Consider the following 19,904-nt stretch of genomic DNA (forward strand, 5'->3'; position numbering starts at 1 on the left):
TTAGGCTAGATGGTATGAGGAGCGTCTCCCACCCGTCCAGGCCCGACGACAAAGCAATCCAAATATTATAAATATTCACCATTTTTCACACCTTTTCACCCACCACAATCTCATATCTCTCTCACATTTTATAAACACTCTTCCACTTTTATATAAACTCAACATTTTTATGCCATTTTTTACACGCTACCATCCCATCTATCTCTCAAAATTTACCATGTCTTCACCTTCTTCCATTTCTTCATCTTCTTCGTCTACGTGTTATTCGGCAGAGAATGACGCATTTTTCGAAAACATGATTATGTACGCGGCTCAGATCTTCTTGGCGGATGATGAAGCGTCGTCCCAACGGCAAACTAGACGAGCAAAATTAAACCGAGACAAAGAAGGTACCTTACTTTTTTTCCGTATGTTTATTTAATTTGAAAATGTATTTTATAATGAATTTGATATATTTTTCGTTTTAAATATATAGCCACCCACGATAAACTAGTGGCCGATTATTTTGCCGACGAACCCGTGTACACAGACGAGATGTTTCGACGTCAGTTCCGAATGAGTCGTCGACTTTTTTTACGTATCACAGACGACATGGCCTATTCTGATCCGTTTTTTACACTGCGATACGACGCTAGGGGCAAAGGGGTTTCACTAATTTACAAAAATATACGTCGGCCATTCGCCAACTGGCATATGGTTACGCACCCGATGCTTTAGACGATTATTTAAGGATGTCCGAAAGAACCGCATGTCTATGTTTGCACAGGTTTTGCGAATGGGTTATCAAAATTTATAACAAGAGATACCTGCGGAGACCAAACGCAAACGGCGTTCAAAAATTATATCAAGCACACGAACGAAGACATGGTTTTCCAGGAATGATCGGGAGCATTGATTGCATGCACTGACCGTGGCAGAACTGCCCTATTGCCTGGCAAGGTCAGTATACTAGGGGAGATCATGGTCATCCCACTATTATTCTAAAGGTTGTTTCGTCACAGGATCTCTGGATCTGACATGCTTTTTTTGGTCTACCTGGTTCGCTTAATGACCTTAAAATCATATACCAGTCACAGATATTTGACGATGTAGTGGCGGGAACAGGTCCAGACACAAGTTTTACGGTTTCGGGGGGTTGAATACAGGCGAGGTTACTACCTTGCATATGGAATATACCCAACGTACTCGACAATCGTTAAAACTATTCCGCACCCGACAGACGATAAAAGAAAAAAATTTGCGAAGTATCAAGAGGGTGCGAGAAAAGATATTGAACGCGCTTTTAGGGTACTACAAGAAAATGGCATATCATTGAACATCTAGCACGTTCGGCTACACCAAAGAGGCCACGACACATTATGTACTCTTGTGTTATCCTTCATAACATGGTCATTGAAGACGAAGGTAGAGCGATATGCGAGTACGACGAAAACGCGTCTACCGGAAATTCTGTTCCAGTTAGCTTGGAACAACAAGATTTGAACATGTTCTCTCTACGTAACGAGTACACACATCATAACCTACAAGCAAACTTGGTGGAGTAAATTTGGAACAACGCTCAAAACGAACCAGACGACCACATGCAGGATGAAGACTAGTAGCTTTTTTTTAATATTTTTTAATCCTTAGGATTTTTTTAAAGTTTTTTTAGTTTATGTTTTTTTAAGTTTATGTTTTTTTAAGTTATTAGGATTTTTTATAAAGTTTATGTTCTTTTTAAGTTTATGTGATGTTGTTTAATATTAATGAAAATATTTTCTTATTTTATTTGTTAAATGTTAAAAAAAGATGATGTTAATAAAAACAAGTAAAATGGTGAGGTAGGATAATCCTTCCATTTTCATTGATTTTGTGGGTTGGATCATCCTTAAGAGGTTGGTGATATGGCGCCTAGGTGGCGGACCATCTTCAAAGGGAGGATCATCCCCATACCATGTAGCCTTATATTACAACGAATGGTTGTTAGTGTTTTTGAGTAGTTGTGGATGGAATAGAGAGAAAATATATGGAAAAATTATTGTTTATCTGTAAATATATAGAAAAAAAATCTTGAGAGAAAAACCTTATAAATTTAATAATATTGTTAAAAATGGTTATGAGTAAAGGATAGAGAAAATATAATGATAAAGTTATAGAAAATATTATTTAAATTTAAAAGAACAGAAAAAAGTAATTATTTATTAATAGAAATCTTTCTATACTAATAAACAAAAATCTTTTTTTGCCACGTGTCACTCTCTGGTGCCTCGTCCTTTTTTATAATAGTATTACATATTAATTTTATACACAAAATATAATATAATATTAATTAATATAGTTAGAGATAAACGTCTAAATTCAAATTTAATTAACAATTATCTATAACAAATATAAATGTATCAAATAATATAATAAGTATAATATTATTTAATATAGTTAGAGATAAAACGTACAATTTCAAATTTAATTAATAGTAAATTACTTTTTGAGACCCTATGTTTTAGTGGTTTTAACCACTTGAATCCAAAATCAAAAGGTTTAACACCTTGAGTCTCTAACCACTCATTTACATCCTCTGTAAAAAATTCAAAAAAAAAAAAAAAAAAAACTTTTGTAAGGTTGAGTTCTCTAAGTTCTCACAACTCAACTCATAGAAGTTTTCATTTTACCCTGACCATATATATTTGTTAAGATAAAATATATTATTTGGATATAAACAATAATTACTAATAAAGTATCAAATCACATGTACAAGTAACGAAAATATAACTATTCTTTTGTTTTACTAATTTATCTAAATAAGTCATTTCATTAATAAAGATTATATACAAGTTTATAATTTACATTTTTTGTCATTCAACCCGTGTAATACACGGGGTTGTAAGCTAGTATATGAATATGGGTACAAAATTCATTCACAATGCTCCCTTCAAACTTATAAATACGTTAAATAATTCTTGAATACGTTTATAACTTGAAGGTTTTTCAAACCCTTAAATCAGTGTCTTCGAGTTTTAGTCGGTAAATCATCATAAAAAAAAGTTTAACATGTTGATCTCGTAAATCTATATATTTAAGAAAAGAAAAAAAATCTCACATTTTAATCATATTAAATTTCGATTATTAGTAAACTTATTTTCCACAAAGAGTTAATTACAGTTTTCGTCCCTGTGATTTGTCAAAAATCACTATTTCAGTCCATTAGTTTAAAAATTACGATTTTAGTCCGTGTGGTTTCACTTTCGTAACTATTTCAGTCCACCTCGTAACCATTTCAGTCCCTGTACTTACAAAATAAATGGATTGAAATAGTTACGAAAGTGAAACCACAGGGACTGAAATAGTTATGAAAGTGAAACCACAGGGACTAAAATCGCAATTTTTAAACTAGTGGACTGAAATAGTGATTTTGGACAAACCACATAGACGAAAACAGTAATTAACTATTCCACAAAATAAAAAAAAAAGTAAATTACACAATTGATTGACCAACGAGAGAGTTCAAGAATCTAAGCACAGCAGTCAGTCAGGAAGAAACTGACGCGTTACTTCCAGAGTTCTCCACCGAAAACGTTACACATCTATTTCCCCGCCACGTGTCCTGTTCTCGAAACTACATCACCTTTCTCCATATATAACCCCCCACACCTTGTGATCAAACTACAACAATCCCCTCAAGTATTTGTTTTTAGCACAAGTTACAGTTACATATTCAATCATACTTCAATGGCACTCAGAGCAACTGTAATGCAGAATTTGGTGAGATCATTGGTGAATAGGTCAAGAGGAAGTTTTGGATTTGCTACTTCTACCTCACCCAAGATGAAGGCCTTCTCGCCTGCCGCTGATCACGGTTATGCTCATCAAGATCCCAAATCAAAGTAATGTTATACTTTTTTATTATGGTCCGCTAGTTGAACCAGCGGATGTGGATGTAAGTTGACTCACTCCCGCTAGTTCAACTAGCAGACTCTTATTTATTATGATCCGCTAGTTGAACCAGCGGATGTGATTGAACTAGCGGACCCTAATAAACATTATTCACGTCCGCTAGTTTAACTAGCGGATTACCTATAATCAAAAAAGATTATAAAAGTTGACTAGAATTTCCGCTAGTTGAACTAGCGGCACTAATAAACATTATTCACGCCGCTAAACATTATTCACACCGCTAGTTCAACTAGTGGATCAGCTATAATGAGAACAACTTATAAAAGTTGACTCACATCCACTAGTTCAACTAGTGGATCCTAATAAAAATTATTCACATTCGCTAGTTTAGCTAGTGGATCACCTATAATCGAAACAACTTATAAAGTTGACTCACTTCCGCTAGTTCAACTAGTGGATCACCTGTAATCAAACACCTTATAAAAGTTGACTAGGAACCAAAGCCAGCTAAACAAGGGCGTAGCTTTGTGGGGCGGGAGGGGGCAAGCGACCCCGAACTTTTCGCTCAGTAGTGGAGAACATCTAGTTTTCGTATAGAAATTCTTGGGTATATACGTTTTTAACCCCCGGTTTTATAGAAATTTTTTGTATATACGTTTTCGACCCCCGGTCTGAAATCTCAAGCTTTGCCAATGCAGCTAAAGATAAAAAAGAAATTTAACGTTATATATGCTTCACTTCTTATCAAATTGACATGTGTAGTATATATATTGTTTTCGTGTTCACTAACTGAAATTTTGGGGGGTAAAACAGGACGTTGAAAGGCGAATATGCACCCGTATACGTCTCACTCGGATTGATTCTAATGTCGGTTAGCATCGGAACATACACGGCGACACATCAACTAAAAAGATCACCAAACGTTTTCGTGAAGAAATCGAAGAGGGAGACACTACCAGAGCTGGTGGAGCCGGAAAAGGTGGCCGAAGAGTCCGAAGAGTTCATCAAGAAATCATTCTTCAGGAAAATCGCACACGTGCAGGACGCGGACCGCCAAGAAATCATGCCTGATCCGATCCGAGGGGATACTTACGCAATGTATCAACAAATAATTTAGTAAATTTGTCGAGTTAACTGAATACTGATTATTGGTATTGTTTTGGTGATTTGCAGGCACCCGAAGCCTTATACCGAATCGTTGAAGTCGGTTGGAGTGGAGGTGGAGAAGAAGCCATTTGTTGAGTTGCGGCCGATGAAACACTGAAGATGAGTGGGTTTATGTGTGAAAACAGGGTTTTTGTTTGTGGTTTGTAAATATGTTTACTGTAGTTTTGGATTGTGATCATGGGATTAGACGGTTGTTGGTTTCATAACTGCACTGAAGCAACAGTTTGTAACAACAAAAAATAAATCAATGTTGTCAGGCGTATCATGAAAATGGTCCCAAGAAAGTAAAGTTTCAATAGAGATGTATTACCTAAATGATAATCCATAATGCCTTGCAAAAATGGTTTGTGATAACTATTAATAAGAGCATCAACCGAGTCCGGACCATCACCACATACTCGTCGTACCCCACCACATAATCGTCCAAACCCAGTCCGAGTACCCATACTTGTCCTAACCCAGTCTTAGTACGCAGGATGGCATCGGGTTCCCATCAGAGCCGAGCCTGTTAGTATTCTGATGTGTCTAATGACTATTCGGTCACATCCATCATTAGTACCTAGTGGTTCTGAGGAACTCATTCATTCAGCTTAGAAAAATAAGAAAATTAGTAAAAATCTCATATGATTTGGAAAAAAAATAGTGAGAATCTATCAAAAGGAACCTATTAAAAAAGTTCTTAGATTCGTCACATTACCCATAAGTATTCTGAATATCTTGAGGTTGATGCTTTATGTTGTCTTTTTGAAGGTCTACAGTTGAGAAAAAGCACTATTGTTGAAAAACTGTGTGACGATTGTAGGTGGAAGATACGTTTGTAAAACTCAATGTGGATGGTCAATATATATGATGTTATTCCGGATCTAACTGCGATGGTTAATTATACGGAGCTCATCGGGTTTCAGGTTGTTCAAGTCGGGTTGTTCGGTTTTTTTTTTTTGGAAAAATTGACCTGATAACCAACCCATTTAAAGTTTGGGTGATTCGGATTCGGGTTTGTTCGGGTCGGGTTTTTCGGTTTTCGGTTTAGATGTAAAATTGGTGTTTATATTATAGACGAATTTACATCGAGATAGTTGGTAAACGGGCAACAAGCTATGCCGTTACCACTTTATGTAAAATGAAAATAAATGTCATTTTTTTTCAAAATATCATCAAAATTTATATTGCTACTTTAAAAATATTATTAAAAAAAATCAAACATTAGTTGACAATATGCTATTATAATATTTAAATGTCTCAAAAGTTAATGTTCTATATATTAAATACCCCAAACCAAAACACTTCTATAAAAAAAACAGTAAATGTTCGGGGTTTTTTCGGGTTTCGGGTATCGGGTTTTTTTGGGACGGGTTGTTCGGGTTTTTGGCTGGAAAAAAAGCGAACCATCTAAAGTTCGGGTTGGTCGGGTTCGGGTTTTTCGGGTATTCACTAATTTGGGTTCGGGTGCCTTTAAATTCGGGTGGGTTTTGGATAAAAATGAACTTATGCGGAGGTATAACTAAAAGGGATTACAGATTAATTGTTTAGTGAAACAACTAACGTGATTAAGGTACTATTTAGTTAATTCTGAAATAATTAAATATAGTTAGTTTTATATTTATATGATAAATAATAAAGATACGGTTTCACTTAATAATAAAGGGCTAATTCATTAATTAATTACTAGGTGCAGGTGCAAGCAAGTTAGGAAAGGTGTTTTTTTTTTAACGGCAATGTGTTTTTTTTAACGGCAAATTTCTTTTTATTTCTGTCGTCTGTGGAACTTGAATCTAAGACCCTTTCCCCCCTCTCAAGTTAGGAAAGGTGTTAACTGTAATTAGATTTCTTATATAAATAAAGACAAAATTGAACAAATCAACCTTTCGATTATACCTAAACTGCATCTCAAAGTTGGAATCTTCTCTGACTAGAAAATCAATGAGGTTGGTTTTGTCAAAAGCAAAAATCAGCCATGTGTACAAGAAGGTAAGTGAGAGCTTCATTACTTTCTTGTATTGTATGTAGATGACATACTTCTTATTGAAAACAATGTTCCTATACTACAGGAAGGAAAATCTTTGCTTGGAAAATATTTTATAATGAAAAATCTTAGAAAAGCCCCTTATACTCTAGGAATACAGATTTATAGGGATAGATCGAAGCGGCTTATTGGTTTGAGTCAAAGTACTTAAATTGATAAAGTTCTTCGACATTTTTCAATGCATGATTCCAAGTGGGGATCATTGCCTATGACACATGCAACGATACCGAATACAAATAGTCCCCCCTGTTAGATGAGGAAAGGAAGAAAATTGAATTAGTTCCATATGCTCTATTATTGGATTCATCATGTATGTCATGCTATGTACTAGGCCAGATGTGTTGTATGCTTTAAGTATGACAAGTAGATACCAACATGATCCTAGAAAGGATCACTTGAATGCTATAAAGAACATTCTTAAGTACGTAAGAAAGGCTAGAGATATGTTCATGATATATGGAGGATTGGAAATGGAGTTACAAGTTAAGTGTTCTACTAATGTTCGTGGCCAGAAATTTTGAGATGATTCTCGTCCATAGATGGGATACATATTTGTTCTGAATGGTGGAGTTATTACTTGGAAGAGTTCCAAGGAGAGCTTCATCGCTCTGTCTGTCACAACCCCCGATCCCTTTTTCCTGGGAACGGGCGGCCGTGAGCCAATTGCGGTGGTATCACGTTATTAATTTATTTGGCAGCGGAAATTTCATCAGGACCGTAGTTAGGAAATGTTTAAATCAGAGTAAACCACCTTATTTTATAATATCAAACACATGGGTGAAACCCAAGTTTTAAATACACACTGAATTACAGGGATAAATCCCACTTTATTGAAATAAACCCTTTCTTTTATTTAGGTAACTTTTATAGCCACTTTTCCAAGCCTTCAGTGCTGTCCAGCTGGCTTCTAGTTTGGCTTTCACATTTTGTTACCTGAAACGCGTTTTAAAAAGGTTTTGTCAGTGGAAAATACTGGTGAATGAATCTCAGTTTAATCAAACAGTATTGAGGGCGATTACAATGTTTATATCTACCCAATTACTCATTCAGTAGTGTCAAGTCTGACTGAGGGTCATATTACACATTGGCTAACTCTTCGTCCAATGGTAACGTTACTCACATTTTGTATACAAAACCCCAACATACCGGCAGTAATTGTAGAATTACAAAGACTCAATCACTGCTAAATTGCATTATAAAAAGGTTAAGGTTTTGTAAAAACTGTTAACAAAAAGGAGATTACTCACATTGCTATTTTAGGGTTTTCCTTTATGATTTCCTGGTGAATATCTATAATTTACACAAATGCACATGTGTTAGTATAATAACCCATTTTAACATTAGTAATACCCTCCCCGAGACGGCATTCCAACGACTACGTCGGGCAAAACCACGACAGCCGTTACGGAACCCTAGATCAATCGGGCAGAGTACCTAATACGTATCCAGGGGTTATAATACTTACAACAGAGCAGAACCTCGCTAATTTAGGGGGTATTGGACTCGGGTATAATGCCCACTATTTAAAAGTTAGAGAGACAGAAAGAAATTTGAGCGAAACGGACTGAAGGCCGTTGCCTTCTATTTATAGGGCTGAAATCGCACTTTCTCGCGGCCCGCGTGAAGTAAGGCTAAACCTTACGCGGCCCGCGTCAACATGCGGTCAACGTATAGCTTGGTCCGGTCATCTACTAGGTTCGACACGATGCTGACACGTGTCATCACCGGGCTGTGCCACATTCCATGTCGCTCGCGGCCCGCATGAACTTAAACGAAGTTATACGCGGCCCGCCTCAGCTTAATAATTATTGTTTTTAATTTATTTTATATATTATATTCTAATTTGAGCTCGGTTTTCACATACGGGGTACATATAATGACATATTGATATATTTAAAAATATATTAGGGTGTCAGAAATATTATGAGGGTGTCGGTTTTACCGAGGGTTGTTATACTGTCCACCATCGAATCATAATATATTGTTGTATTAGATACTGCGAAGGAGGTTGCTTTGATGAAGTAGTTCATTGTTGATCTCGATGTGGTACCTAGCATACAAAAACCTATCGAGATATTGTGCGCCAACACTGGTTCCATGTCTCAGGAAACGTAACCAAGGTCACACCCAACATGAAAATATTTTATGTTGTACAAAGATTTTGTTAGTTTCTAGATACTTAATTGTTGTCAATATACTAGTGTTAGATCAAATACAAAGTCTCTTAAAATTATGGTTGCAAAAGTCGCTAGACGCTCCCTAGTCGGTCGACCTGGGGGTTGAGAGTACTCGGCTTAGAGGAAGAGTACTTGGGGAGTGCTCGGACATGTTAAATTATAAAGAAATTAGTTTTCAGAAATTATATATATGTAAAATAACATAAATTTACTAATATGTGTAACAAAATACGTGAATATGATATTCATTCTTTAATATGATAGGTGTAGAAATTATGTTTTATTTTTTGTAAGTCAAACTTGGTCTGAGTTAACCTACTAGATCCGATACTGACCAAGGTTGACCGCGTTTGATCGATACCGAGTAATTAGGCGGAGTTGAAGAAAGTTGCCTCAGCAACCTACCTTATTGCGACTACTCGAGGGGTACTCAGCCTTCGAGACCTTGTTTTACAACCATGCTTAAAACTAAGAAGTCATAAGAAGGGTATCAAACGGAGTCCAATTAACCTCATTCAAGCGGCATTGAAACCATCTCATCGAGCTCTACAGTATTAGATTTTAGGTTTTCGCTTTTGGATGTATAGCTTGTAGATTTTAGAATTTTTGCGACTCATTGTGTTTTTTCCTTGACACTGTGTTATATTTTTCGGCATTATGTTATATTTTGCTTGACATTGTGTTATATCTTGCGACCCATTATGTCTTTGTACACTTCTTATTTTTAGAAAACTTTGAGCGATAACTTTACCCCAATTACACTAATGCAACGTTCGGCTAATCGTAAAAGGCGCCAAACGCAGTACGGACAAGAACTGATCTTATGCCTTGTTTGAATGTACACATATACAACACACCGGTTCCTAGGTTCGTCGTTATCTCCTTGGCCCAATACGCCACACATCATGTAGTTTTGATCATGACAAAATAATTTGTTTTTAAATAAATAAATATGATTCAAGGTGACGTGTTAATATCTATTATAATATCATGCATACATGATACATGTTCCTACCAAACTTGGGATGCACGAACTAGTACAATCTCTTGTCTCATCAATATATCAATCGACGAGGAACCTAGGTGAAGGTTGGGACGAAACTTCTTTGAAAATAAACTTGTAAATACGAGGTAATTTCTTATTGTTCATAGTATTTATAAAACGCTATCGATCTTAAACACTTGGTAGTTTGGATATTTAAAATTCAGTCTGTCCTGAACTCTCTCCCTCAAAGTCAATAAATCGAACTCCTGGATATAATTTAGGGATCTTTATTGCCCTTGAGGGAAGAGTTCCGGACATGTTGAATTTTACATTAATTACTCTTTGGTTGATCAATGCAACACGATATATACCTTGTCGCGAGCTCATCCGTTATGCTATTGTGATCGGCATCGGGTAAGTTTAGTAACTTTTTAAAGGACAAATCATTAATATGACCATTTTAATCAATGAGTACAACAAAATAGCCTTAGCTTTTAGAAAATTTCAACTAACCAATGATTGAAGGTACGGATGAGCGTGGTACTGATACCGTACTGAACTGGTACCGGTACCGAAATATTCGGTACGGTACGGTACCAGTAGGGTACCGGTGTTTGAAGATAAAATTCGGTATTTTACTGGTACCGATACCGAAAATGCCAAAAAGTGGGTACCAGTACAAATACCGAAAAAATTCGATACGGGAAATTCGGTACCGATACCCAGTACCAAATGCTCATCCCTAATTGAAAGTGTCCATTGATGTAGCAGATTCCAATCTTGGGGCAGTGGATCGATAATGTTGAGGCACTGATCCATTCTCTTGTGTTAGATAGAAATTTGTTGCGTCTGGCGTGCGTGCTGGTGGAACAAGGTGTACCATGTAAAAGTTTATGGTAAAAAGAAAACATTAAAAGTTAAAGGCATATTGAATTTAAATAATCAAACTTTTACCAATTGGCTGATAGTACTCTCAACTTCGATTCGTACCACACTACTCCCAACTTTCAACTTATCGGCCGATAGCACTCTCAGACTACCCCCCAACACTAACCAAGTTTGCTTACATCAGCTACCACGTCACCAAACCATTGCCACATCATCAAAAAGACGAGTCAGATGCCACGTCAGCTGACACATCATCAAAAAAGCCAAGTCAGATGTCACGTCAGCTGCCACGTCATCAAAAAATCCACATCAGATGCCGCATCAACACACAAATGTCACATTAGCAAAAAACTGGGTTAGAGTTCAGTTAGTTTGGGAGTGCTATCAAGTATCGACCAATACTAAAAGTGGTGTGATACAAATCGAAAGTTAAGAATGCGTGCCATCGGTCAATTAATAAAAGTTTAGATTATTTAAATCTAATATCACAAATTAAAATTATATTTTTTTGTGAAGGTAAAATGAACTTTGAGAGCTTTTACACTTTTTATTTTTATTTTATTTTTTTTTTATTTCAACACGTGTATTGATATAAATAATCTTACATAAAAATGACCCATTTCCATGTTAGACGTGCGCATTCCACGAATCACAGCCGGAATACAATGCAGACGACGCGAGCCCATGTCTAGAAACACATACGTGGCAATCCCTTATTGGTTGATTTAAGCCCCAACCGATATCATTGGTTACAAGAATTTGTCGTAACCCCTTGTGAGATCCATATATGTATTCACTATTCACAACAAAAACTAACATCACTTTTTCTACGTTTTCCTGTCGACCAATTCATATCATAATATTTTGATCGTTAGATTATGGAACCATGCAAACGGAAAATGTGTTGTTTGCAGTTCTTTTGTTTCGTTTTGATCGGTTTGTTCGCGTTGAAGACATACGCGTCTTCTGGCACTGTGAGTGACCTAATCTACAAGTGTGTGTTATTTCGTGTTATGACGATAATGTCCAGTGGTGGACCCCAGATTTATTTTTCATAGGGGGCCCATCGTGGGGGTTAACAAAAAAATTACAGGGCTGATCGGGATTTTAACGTATAAATAACACTGTTTTTTTATTGTTGTACCATGGGTCCGCCCCTGATTAGGTCATTTTACTAAATTACTAATCTACTTGTGTGTTATTTCGTGTCATGATGATAAGGCCCAGTGGTGGACCCAGATTTATTATTTATCATGGGGATCATCGTGGGCGTTAACAAAAAAATTACAGGGCCGGTCAGGTTTTAACGTATAAATAACACTGTATTTTTATTGTTATACCATGTGTCCGCCCCTGATTAGGTCATTTTACTAAATTACTAATCTACATGTGTGTGTTATTTCGTGTCATGATGATAAGGCCAGTGGTGGACCCAGATTTATTTTTCATCGGGATCATCGTGGGCGTTAACAAAAAAAAAATTATAGGGCCGGTCAGGTTTTAACGTATAAATAACAATGTTTTTTTATTGTTGTACCATGGGCCCGTCCCCGATTAGGTCATTTTACTAAATTACGATTTAAGGACAATTTTGTTTTTGGTTTTCAGGTATTTTACGAGTCGTTTGATGAATCGTTTGAGGAGAGTTGGATTGTGTCTGAGAATAAAGACTATTTAGGTAAGATCTATTTGGATCTTAAATTTTTAATCATATGTTCTTGTGCTACTTCTTTTATGTATTGATTTGATTATTTGTTTGTGTATTGCTTTAATCATATATACATTTGCATGAGATTAGTTAATAGATAGTCTTTCATGAATCCAATGATTCTACAAGATGCTTTCAGATGATTTATTATTTAAAAAATGCTGCCTCTTAAATCACGAAAATATATATTTTGCGTAGGAAATTAACAAAATAAACTTGACTTTTTAAAATTACGAAAATAAGCGTTCGACTTTTGTTTTTTATTTAAATTCATACAACTTTCACCAATCACACAAGGACATGTGTGACTAATCATTGACAGATTAGACCCTCGATTAACATCTCCCACCCCGGAGTGAAATCTTATGTGCCACTTACGAATCTTTTACATCACTTGAAATTCAAATAAAAGTCATTCTTTTAGTTCGCGGGCCCCTAGCGGAGCCGTATGGATCTATTGCACCAAAGGATCCGATTCGCTATCGTCCCAAAAGACATTTGTCGCACTCTGGTTAATCAGTAATTATAAAAAGTCAAGGCTATTTTGTTCGGTTCCTCGGTCAAAATGAACATTTTCCTCATATTCCCTTTTTTTCAAGTAATTTTTTCTTTGATAACTTTTTTTTTTTTTTTTATAAACAAACCAAAAAACTTGTTAAGTTACATCAAAACAGAAGGTAGACGGGCAACAAGCTGCGCCGCCAACCCTTTCTGAATTGCAAACCCCAACCTCCCGAACACAAACCCCTGCCCCCTTGGGGTCGAACAATTGCTGTGGATAACCCGTTGAACCCTCGTCAAGAAGTTAATGGCTTCTGGCGCTAGGGAGCCAAAAGTATCAAAGGCAAAAGGGATAACTCAAACAAAAATGTTTACAATGGTCATCATGTATACCATTAAGTGTCTTCACTTCAGCATGTGGTTACTAATAATCTATGTGGTTACTCAGGTGTATGGAACCACTCAAAGAGCCTAGGCCATGATGATTACGGGCTTCTGGTCAGCGAGCAGGCTCGAAAATATGCAATCGCGAAAGAACTAAACAAGCCTGTAGAGCTTAACGACGGCACAATTGTCCTACAATTCGAAGCTCGCCTTCAAAATGGTCTTGAATGTGGTGGTGCATACTTAAAGTATCTTCGGCCACAGGAATCCGGCTGGACACCAAAAGCATTCGACAACAAATCTCCTTACTCGATCATGTTTGGCCCGGACAGATGTGGTGGCACAAACAAGGTCCATTTTATTATAAACCACAAGAACCCCAAAACTGGAAAGTATGTTGAACACCATCTTATTTCCCCTCCTTTAGTCCCTTCGGACAAAATGAGCCACGTGTACACTGCGATATTGAAGCCTGATAGCGAAGTAGTTATCTTGTTAGATGGAGTAGAGAGAAAGAAGGCTAACTTCATGTCACCCGAAGCGTTTAGACCATCGTTAATCCCTCCAAAGACCATTCCTGACCCGGAAGATAAGAAGCCCGAAGATTGGGATGATGATAAAACTATTCCCGATCCGGATGCAAAAAAGCCCGAAGATTGGGATGAAAACGCGCCAATGGAGATTTTGGATGAAGAAGCGAAGAAGCCTGAGGGGTGGTTAGATGATGAACCTGAGGAAATCGACGATCCGGAAGCAGTGAAGCCGGAAGATTGGGACGATGAGGAGGATGGTGAGTGGGAGGCTCCAAAGATTGACAACCCGAAATGTGAAAGTGCACCGGGTTGTGGTGAGTGGAAGAGGCCGATGAAAAGGAACCCGGAGTATAAAGGTAAATGGTATGCTCCACTTATCGATAATCCGAATTACATGGGGGTTTGGAAGCCTCGTGAGATCGCCAACGTTGAGTACTTTGAACTTGATAAACCGAACTTGGAGCCTATCGTTGCTATTGGGATTGAGATATGGACAATGCAAGATGGTATTTTGTTTGATAATATTTTGATAGCAAGTGATGAAAAGACTGCAGAATCTGTTAGGGATGCTACATGGAAGCCAAAGTTTTTAGTTGAAAAGGCTAATCTAAGAGAAGAGGAACAAGCAGCTAGTATTGATGGCCTCAAGGGTATTCAGGTATATATATTGACTCATTTGCATGGGCGCAGCTTACTTGGGACGGGAGGGGGCGCCCGCCACCCCCCCCCCCCGAACTTTTCGATGCGTAGTGTTATGAACAGTAACTTCGTATAGAATTTTTTAGGTATATACGTCCCCCCCCCCCCCCCTCGGTTTCGGAAAAAAAGGGGGGTCAAGCTTCGCCAATAGTCGTTTGTCACCTTACTTTTAGTTGTTAAAAAACTTTATTTTAATGGATTTGGTTAATATGCAGAAATCTGTGTTTGATGTCCTTTACAAGATTGCTGATCTACCTATCTTGGGTGACCACAAGATGAAGGTTGTGGTAAGTTATCAGTGTCGTTATGGTTTATGGTTTAGGGTTTAGGGTTTAGGGTTTACAGTCACTGGTAACTAAAAGTTTAAATCGCAATATGTGCAGGAACTTATTGAAGAGGCGGAGAAAAAACCAACTATTATAGTTGGAATAATAATTTCTCTTGCTGTTGTCATTGTTAGTCCCTTATTGAAGATCTTGTTAGCCATCAAGAAGAAACCGGTAAGTAGCAAACCATTGTATCAATAAACTTTTTTTTAAAAAAAAAAAAAAAATACTAACTTATGGTAATTTTATCAGGGGAAGGTAAACGCGGCACCAAAGAAGGAAGCAGGCAAGGTTACAACCACAGAGGTAGGGGAGGATGCAAGCGCGCCTAAGAGGAGGAACACAAGGCGTGATGGCTAAGCATGTGAGCTTCACTTGTGGTAGAATCGAGGATTTAGTTTCGGCTCAAGATTTAATTGGTTTTACTAGCGGTTTTCTCTTTTTTACCATCTAGACAAATTCATTAGGTTCTTATGAAAAATAAGAGTTGGACCGAGTTGTCGTTTGTAGAGGTCTCTCAAGCTTGTATCAGTGGATTCTTTTGCAATGCTCGTGAGTTGTGACTTGCGCTATACGTAGAAATAATACTTAACGTTGGTTTCTCTTGCTATCTTATAGTCATATTGATGCCACCGTTTTAGAATACGAATTAGGGGTGTGAATTTCTAACGTGACACAAACGTAACACGAACTTCATGGGTTTAAGTTTAGTATAAATGCATGCAGGACAACTTTAGGTTGAATCCACAAACCCATTTAGCTAAATAGGTTGGGTTTGTGTCAACCCAACGGCATCGCAGGTTGACCCGTTTAACCCTTTTGTATATTTGTTTTATTATTTTAGTATGTCTTTTATGTGAAATAACACTATTGCCAAAATCTAATAGTTACAAGTGTAATGGACACAAGATTTTATAATCTATATATAACCGCTTGGGGCAAATTACAGATTTGGTCTTTAAATTTAAACTTTTATGAATTTGGTCTCTGATGACACTGTTTGTTTACCCTTAGACTTAACCGAACAAATTTGGTTCGGTTAAATTTAGGAGTATTTTGATCATTTCGTATCTAGATATAACAAAAAAACAAAAAACAAAGAACCTCCCGTCACCAACCGCCCCTTTTGGCCTTTCCGGCCCTCTCCATGATGGTCACCGGCCTTCGGTTTGACACACAACCGCATGACCACAGTCGCCGGGTGTCTTTGTATATATATAAAGTTATAGCTTTATTCTAAATCTTTGTGACAAAACATGTATGATACATATTTAGGGCCCAGGGGGCGGTGCGTTAATTTAACGTGTGAAACTTTGCAAATTCCCACCCCCACCTCCAAGTATAACGCGTGATTGTTCCACGGTTTGATGATTCCGTGATTTTTTCAACGCCGTGATGGTTTTTTTTGTGAGGGTAATTGTTGGTTGGGGGAAAATTGTTGGGTGTGGTGAGTGATGACCACCCCCACTAAAAAAGGTTGTGAGTGATGGAAAAATGGTTGCTGACATGGCGGAACATGATTGGATATTGTGAGTAATGAAATTTTATCACTAGTGACCACCCCCCCCCCCCTCCCCTTATAAGATTTATCAGAATATATCCTAAGATTTGTTAGGATGTATCATGAAATTTGAACGTTGTGACGGATCAAAAATGTTATTTTATTTCGAGTAAACTTCCGTTTTGCTCCCTGTGGTTTGGTCACTTTAACGGTTTTTCTCCAAACCTTTAAAAATAGGCATTTTACTCCCTGATGTTTCGGTTTTTTTGCCAGTTTGCTCCCTGCCTCTAACTCCATCCAAATTGTTTATTTTTCCATTTTGCTCCCCGCAGGGAGCAAACTGGCAACAAAACCAAAACATCAGGGAGTAAAATGGCTATTTTTAAAGGTTTGGGGCAAAACCGTTAAAGTGATCAAACCACAGGGAGCAAAACGGAAGTTTACTCTTTTATTTCTATGAAAATACTATAAACTTCTTGAGAAACAAGAGAATTAATCAACATCATAAATCAACCCTAAAGTTGCATTTGATATTGGTGTTGTCCAATAGCATTTAGAACCAAATATATCTCATCAGATTGAGGATGCAAATCATCACCTGCTATAAACTCATGTGTAACACCATCCAACTGTATCAAACTACATCCAGCATTCTTCTTCACCTTCCTTGAATCCCTCAACCTCCTTATCTTCGTTAAATCATCCCACCGCTTCGCGTTTGCGTAAATGTCAGCCATTGTTGAATAAACTCCACCGTCTTCAGGACTTATCTCCATAATACGCGCAGCCACTTTCTCTGCTACCTCTACATTCCCATGGAGCCTACACCCTCCAAGCAAACTCCCCCAAACAAAAACATCGCCCGACATTGGCATACTCTCGATCATCTCCATCGCTTCTTTGATCAAACCGGCACGCGCAAGTAGATCCGCCATGCACCCGTAATGTTTCAGCTCTTTAGGAACTCCATAAACCGACCCCATCTCACCAAAAAGTCGTCTCGCTTCGTTAATAAGACCAGCATGGCTGCACCCCACCAAGACACCAAGAAAGGTCACCCCATCCGGTTTAACTCGGTTCTTAACCATTTTGGAGAAATAATTTAGTAGCAGTTCGCCATAACCGTGCATAGCTAACCCAACAAGCATTGCATTCCAAGTGAATAGATTTTTATCGGCGCTAGCTTCGAATATCCCCTGAGCGGTTTCTATGCTCCCACATTTCGCGTAGAAGTCCACTAAGGCGGTACACAAAAACGAGTCTATTTGAATTCCACTACGTCTGATATGATCATGTACTTGTTTCCCTTTTTCTAGTTCCCCCATTCGTCCACAAGCCGAGAGAACAGAAACTATTGACACGTTGTCATGAGGAACACTTAGAACAAGCATTTGATCATACAGACTCAAACATTGGTCGTAGTGTTTCGTTTGTGCATAACCAGCCAACATCGTACCCCAAGTTGTCGCATCCCTGACACTCACAGGCATTTCATCAAACACTTGACGAGCACGTTCAATCTCCCGACCCTTAACAAACCCATCAAGGATCACATTATAGGAAACAACATCTCTCTCAACACTTTCATCAAACACCTTATACGCATCACCAATCCGCCCACAGTTACAATACACACGAACAAGATTGTTACAGACGAATACATCACGCATAAACCCATGCTTTAAAGACTGACACTGAATAGTTCTCGCAACGGAAAGCTCATTCGACTGTGCACACGCTTTCAGAACAAAAGGGAAAGTGTGGGCATCCGGAGACACACATCGCCGACGCATTTGGATGAAGAAAAACAATGCATTTTCAGGCAAAGAGAGGAGAGTATGGGAGCGAATGATGGTGTTCCAACAAAAGGTGGAGGGGCTGCTGATGAGATTGAATACAGAGTGGAGGTAGTGATATGAAATTGGGTGTGGCGGGCGGTGCGGGGCAGGTGGGAGGAGGGAGTTGAAGGTGTGAATGATGGCGGTGAGTAGGCGGGAGGCGGAGGAAGGGTGGAGAGAAAGGAGGCCTCTGGTGATGATCTGGGCATGAACTTGGTAGATATGTTTGACTGATTTGCATTGATTTTTGAGAGTACATATAAGATCTGTTGATTGTTTGCAATAGATCATCTGGTTTCAGTCTCATCTTCTTAATCCTGAGAAAAAACACATAAGCATTGATACAAATTTTTACTTGGAACTCACACAGACATTTTGTCGAACATGTGGTGTGCATATGTTAAATACAATTCAGAGAGGTCAAAATTTGTTCAATTCAGCCAGTATAATCAAGTGGTTAACCCATGCATTGTCATCAAATTCAATCATATATGGTTACATATAATCTTTGCTATGCAAAATCAATAATAAAATACCTGAAAATGCAATCAACCCAATCTGCTTCATTGCTTCCCCTGGTCCGGTCTTCGGTTCATTTAACTACCCATTCTAGGTTAACTTTTCTGTTAAATTCGAGTAATAATGTAATGTAATATGACAAGACAAAAAAAAATACGGTACGGGTTTGGTTAGGTTCATTACGACACCGTAACTCAGTATTGCAACCGAAAGCCAAAAATCAACAATATAAAGTCATGATACGTCCAAAAGGATATCGACATGTGTTTTACATTGATCGAAAACGATATTAACAAATGCCGGTAATGGTCCCGGTAGTATCGATACTGGTACCAATGTTGTTCAATCGGAGTCGGAGTCAGAATTGGTTTAGTTCGTCAAGGCACCAGTATGTTACCGGGTGTTGCTATAGTGTATGATAAAAAAAAAAAAAAAACTATATTTTGAATATAACTTCATTTTTAACATTGTTCGGTGGGAATCGAAACGAAATTTATATTGACAACAATAAAACGAATATTGGTGTAGTTATTGAAGTTGTTCAGATGATATCAATTCAGTTCGTTACGGTGATGAATAAAAAAATAATTGTCTTTGACCCTTTCGATTTGACCAAAACTTTTATCAAAACATTAAAAAAAAAGTAAACACACCACAATGGTATAATTAGAAATTTTTTTAGTGTATCGCGTAGGAAAAATGTGAAATCTCACAAAGATTTAGGGTTGTTGTTCAGACCTCCTCTTACTGGTTCAGCACTTAATGGTTTAGACCATAGTTGTCTA

At 37.6% G+C, this 19,904-nt stretch overlaps 3 protein-coding genes across 3 annotated transcripts; 2 read left to right on the forward strand and 1 right to left on the reverse strand.

The window, feature by feature from the left end:
• Window positions 1-3,637: 3,637 nt before the first annotated feature.
• LOC110917974 lies at window positions 3,638-5,302 on the forward strand. Its single transcript, XM_022162391.2, has 3 exons — window positions 3,638-3,860; window positions 4,684-4,968; window positions 5,044-5,302. Exons 1-3 carry the CDS (start codon window positions 3,706-3,708, stop codon window positions 5,132-5,134), a joined length of 531 nt encoding a protein of 176 aa, XP_022018083.1. The 5' UTR covers window positions 3,638-3,705; the 3' UTR covers window positions 5,135-5,302.
• A 6,646-nt stretch (window positions 5,303-11,948) lies between these two features.
• On the forward strand, window positions 11,949-15,835 carry LOC110917943 (calnexin homolog). The gene is made up of 6 exons (XM_022162373.2): window positions 11,949-12,084; window positions 12,719-12,788; window positions 13,768-14,894; window positions 15,151-15,222; window positions 15,319-15,435; window positions 15,514-15,835. The coding sequence occupies exons 1-6, from the start codon at window positions 11,989-11,991 to the stop codon at window positions 15,619-15,621; spliced, it is 1,590 nt and encodes a 529-aa protein (XP_022018065.1). The 5' UTR covers window positions 11,949-11,988; the 3' UTR covers window positions 15,622-15,835.
• A 1,354-nt stretch (window positions 15,836-17,189) lies between these two features.
• Window positions 17,190-19,550, reverse strand: LOC110917942 (pentatricopeptide repeat-containing protein At5g61800). The gene is made up of 2 exons (XM_022162372.2): window positions 19,137-19,550; window positions 17,190-18,917 (listed from the first exon to the last, which is right to left on the reverse strand). Exon 2 carries the CDS (start codon window positions 18,889-18,891, stop codon window positions 17,278-17,280), a length of 1,614 nt encoding a protein of 537 aa, XP_022018064.1. The 5' UTR covers window positions 18,892-18,917; window positions 19,137-19,550; the 3' UTR covers window positions 17,190-17,277.
• Between the last annotated feature and the right edge of the window lie 354 nt (window positions 19,551-19,904).

This window comes from Helianthus annuus, chromosome 16 (assembly GCF_002127325.2).
Source record: "Helianthus annuus cultivar XRQ/B chromosome 16, HanXRQr2.0-SUNRISE, whole genome shotgun sequence".
Taxonomy (NCBI): Eukaryota; Viridiplantae; Streptophyta; class Magnoliopsida; order Asterales; family Asteraceae; genus Helianthus; species Helianthus annuus.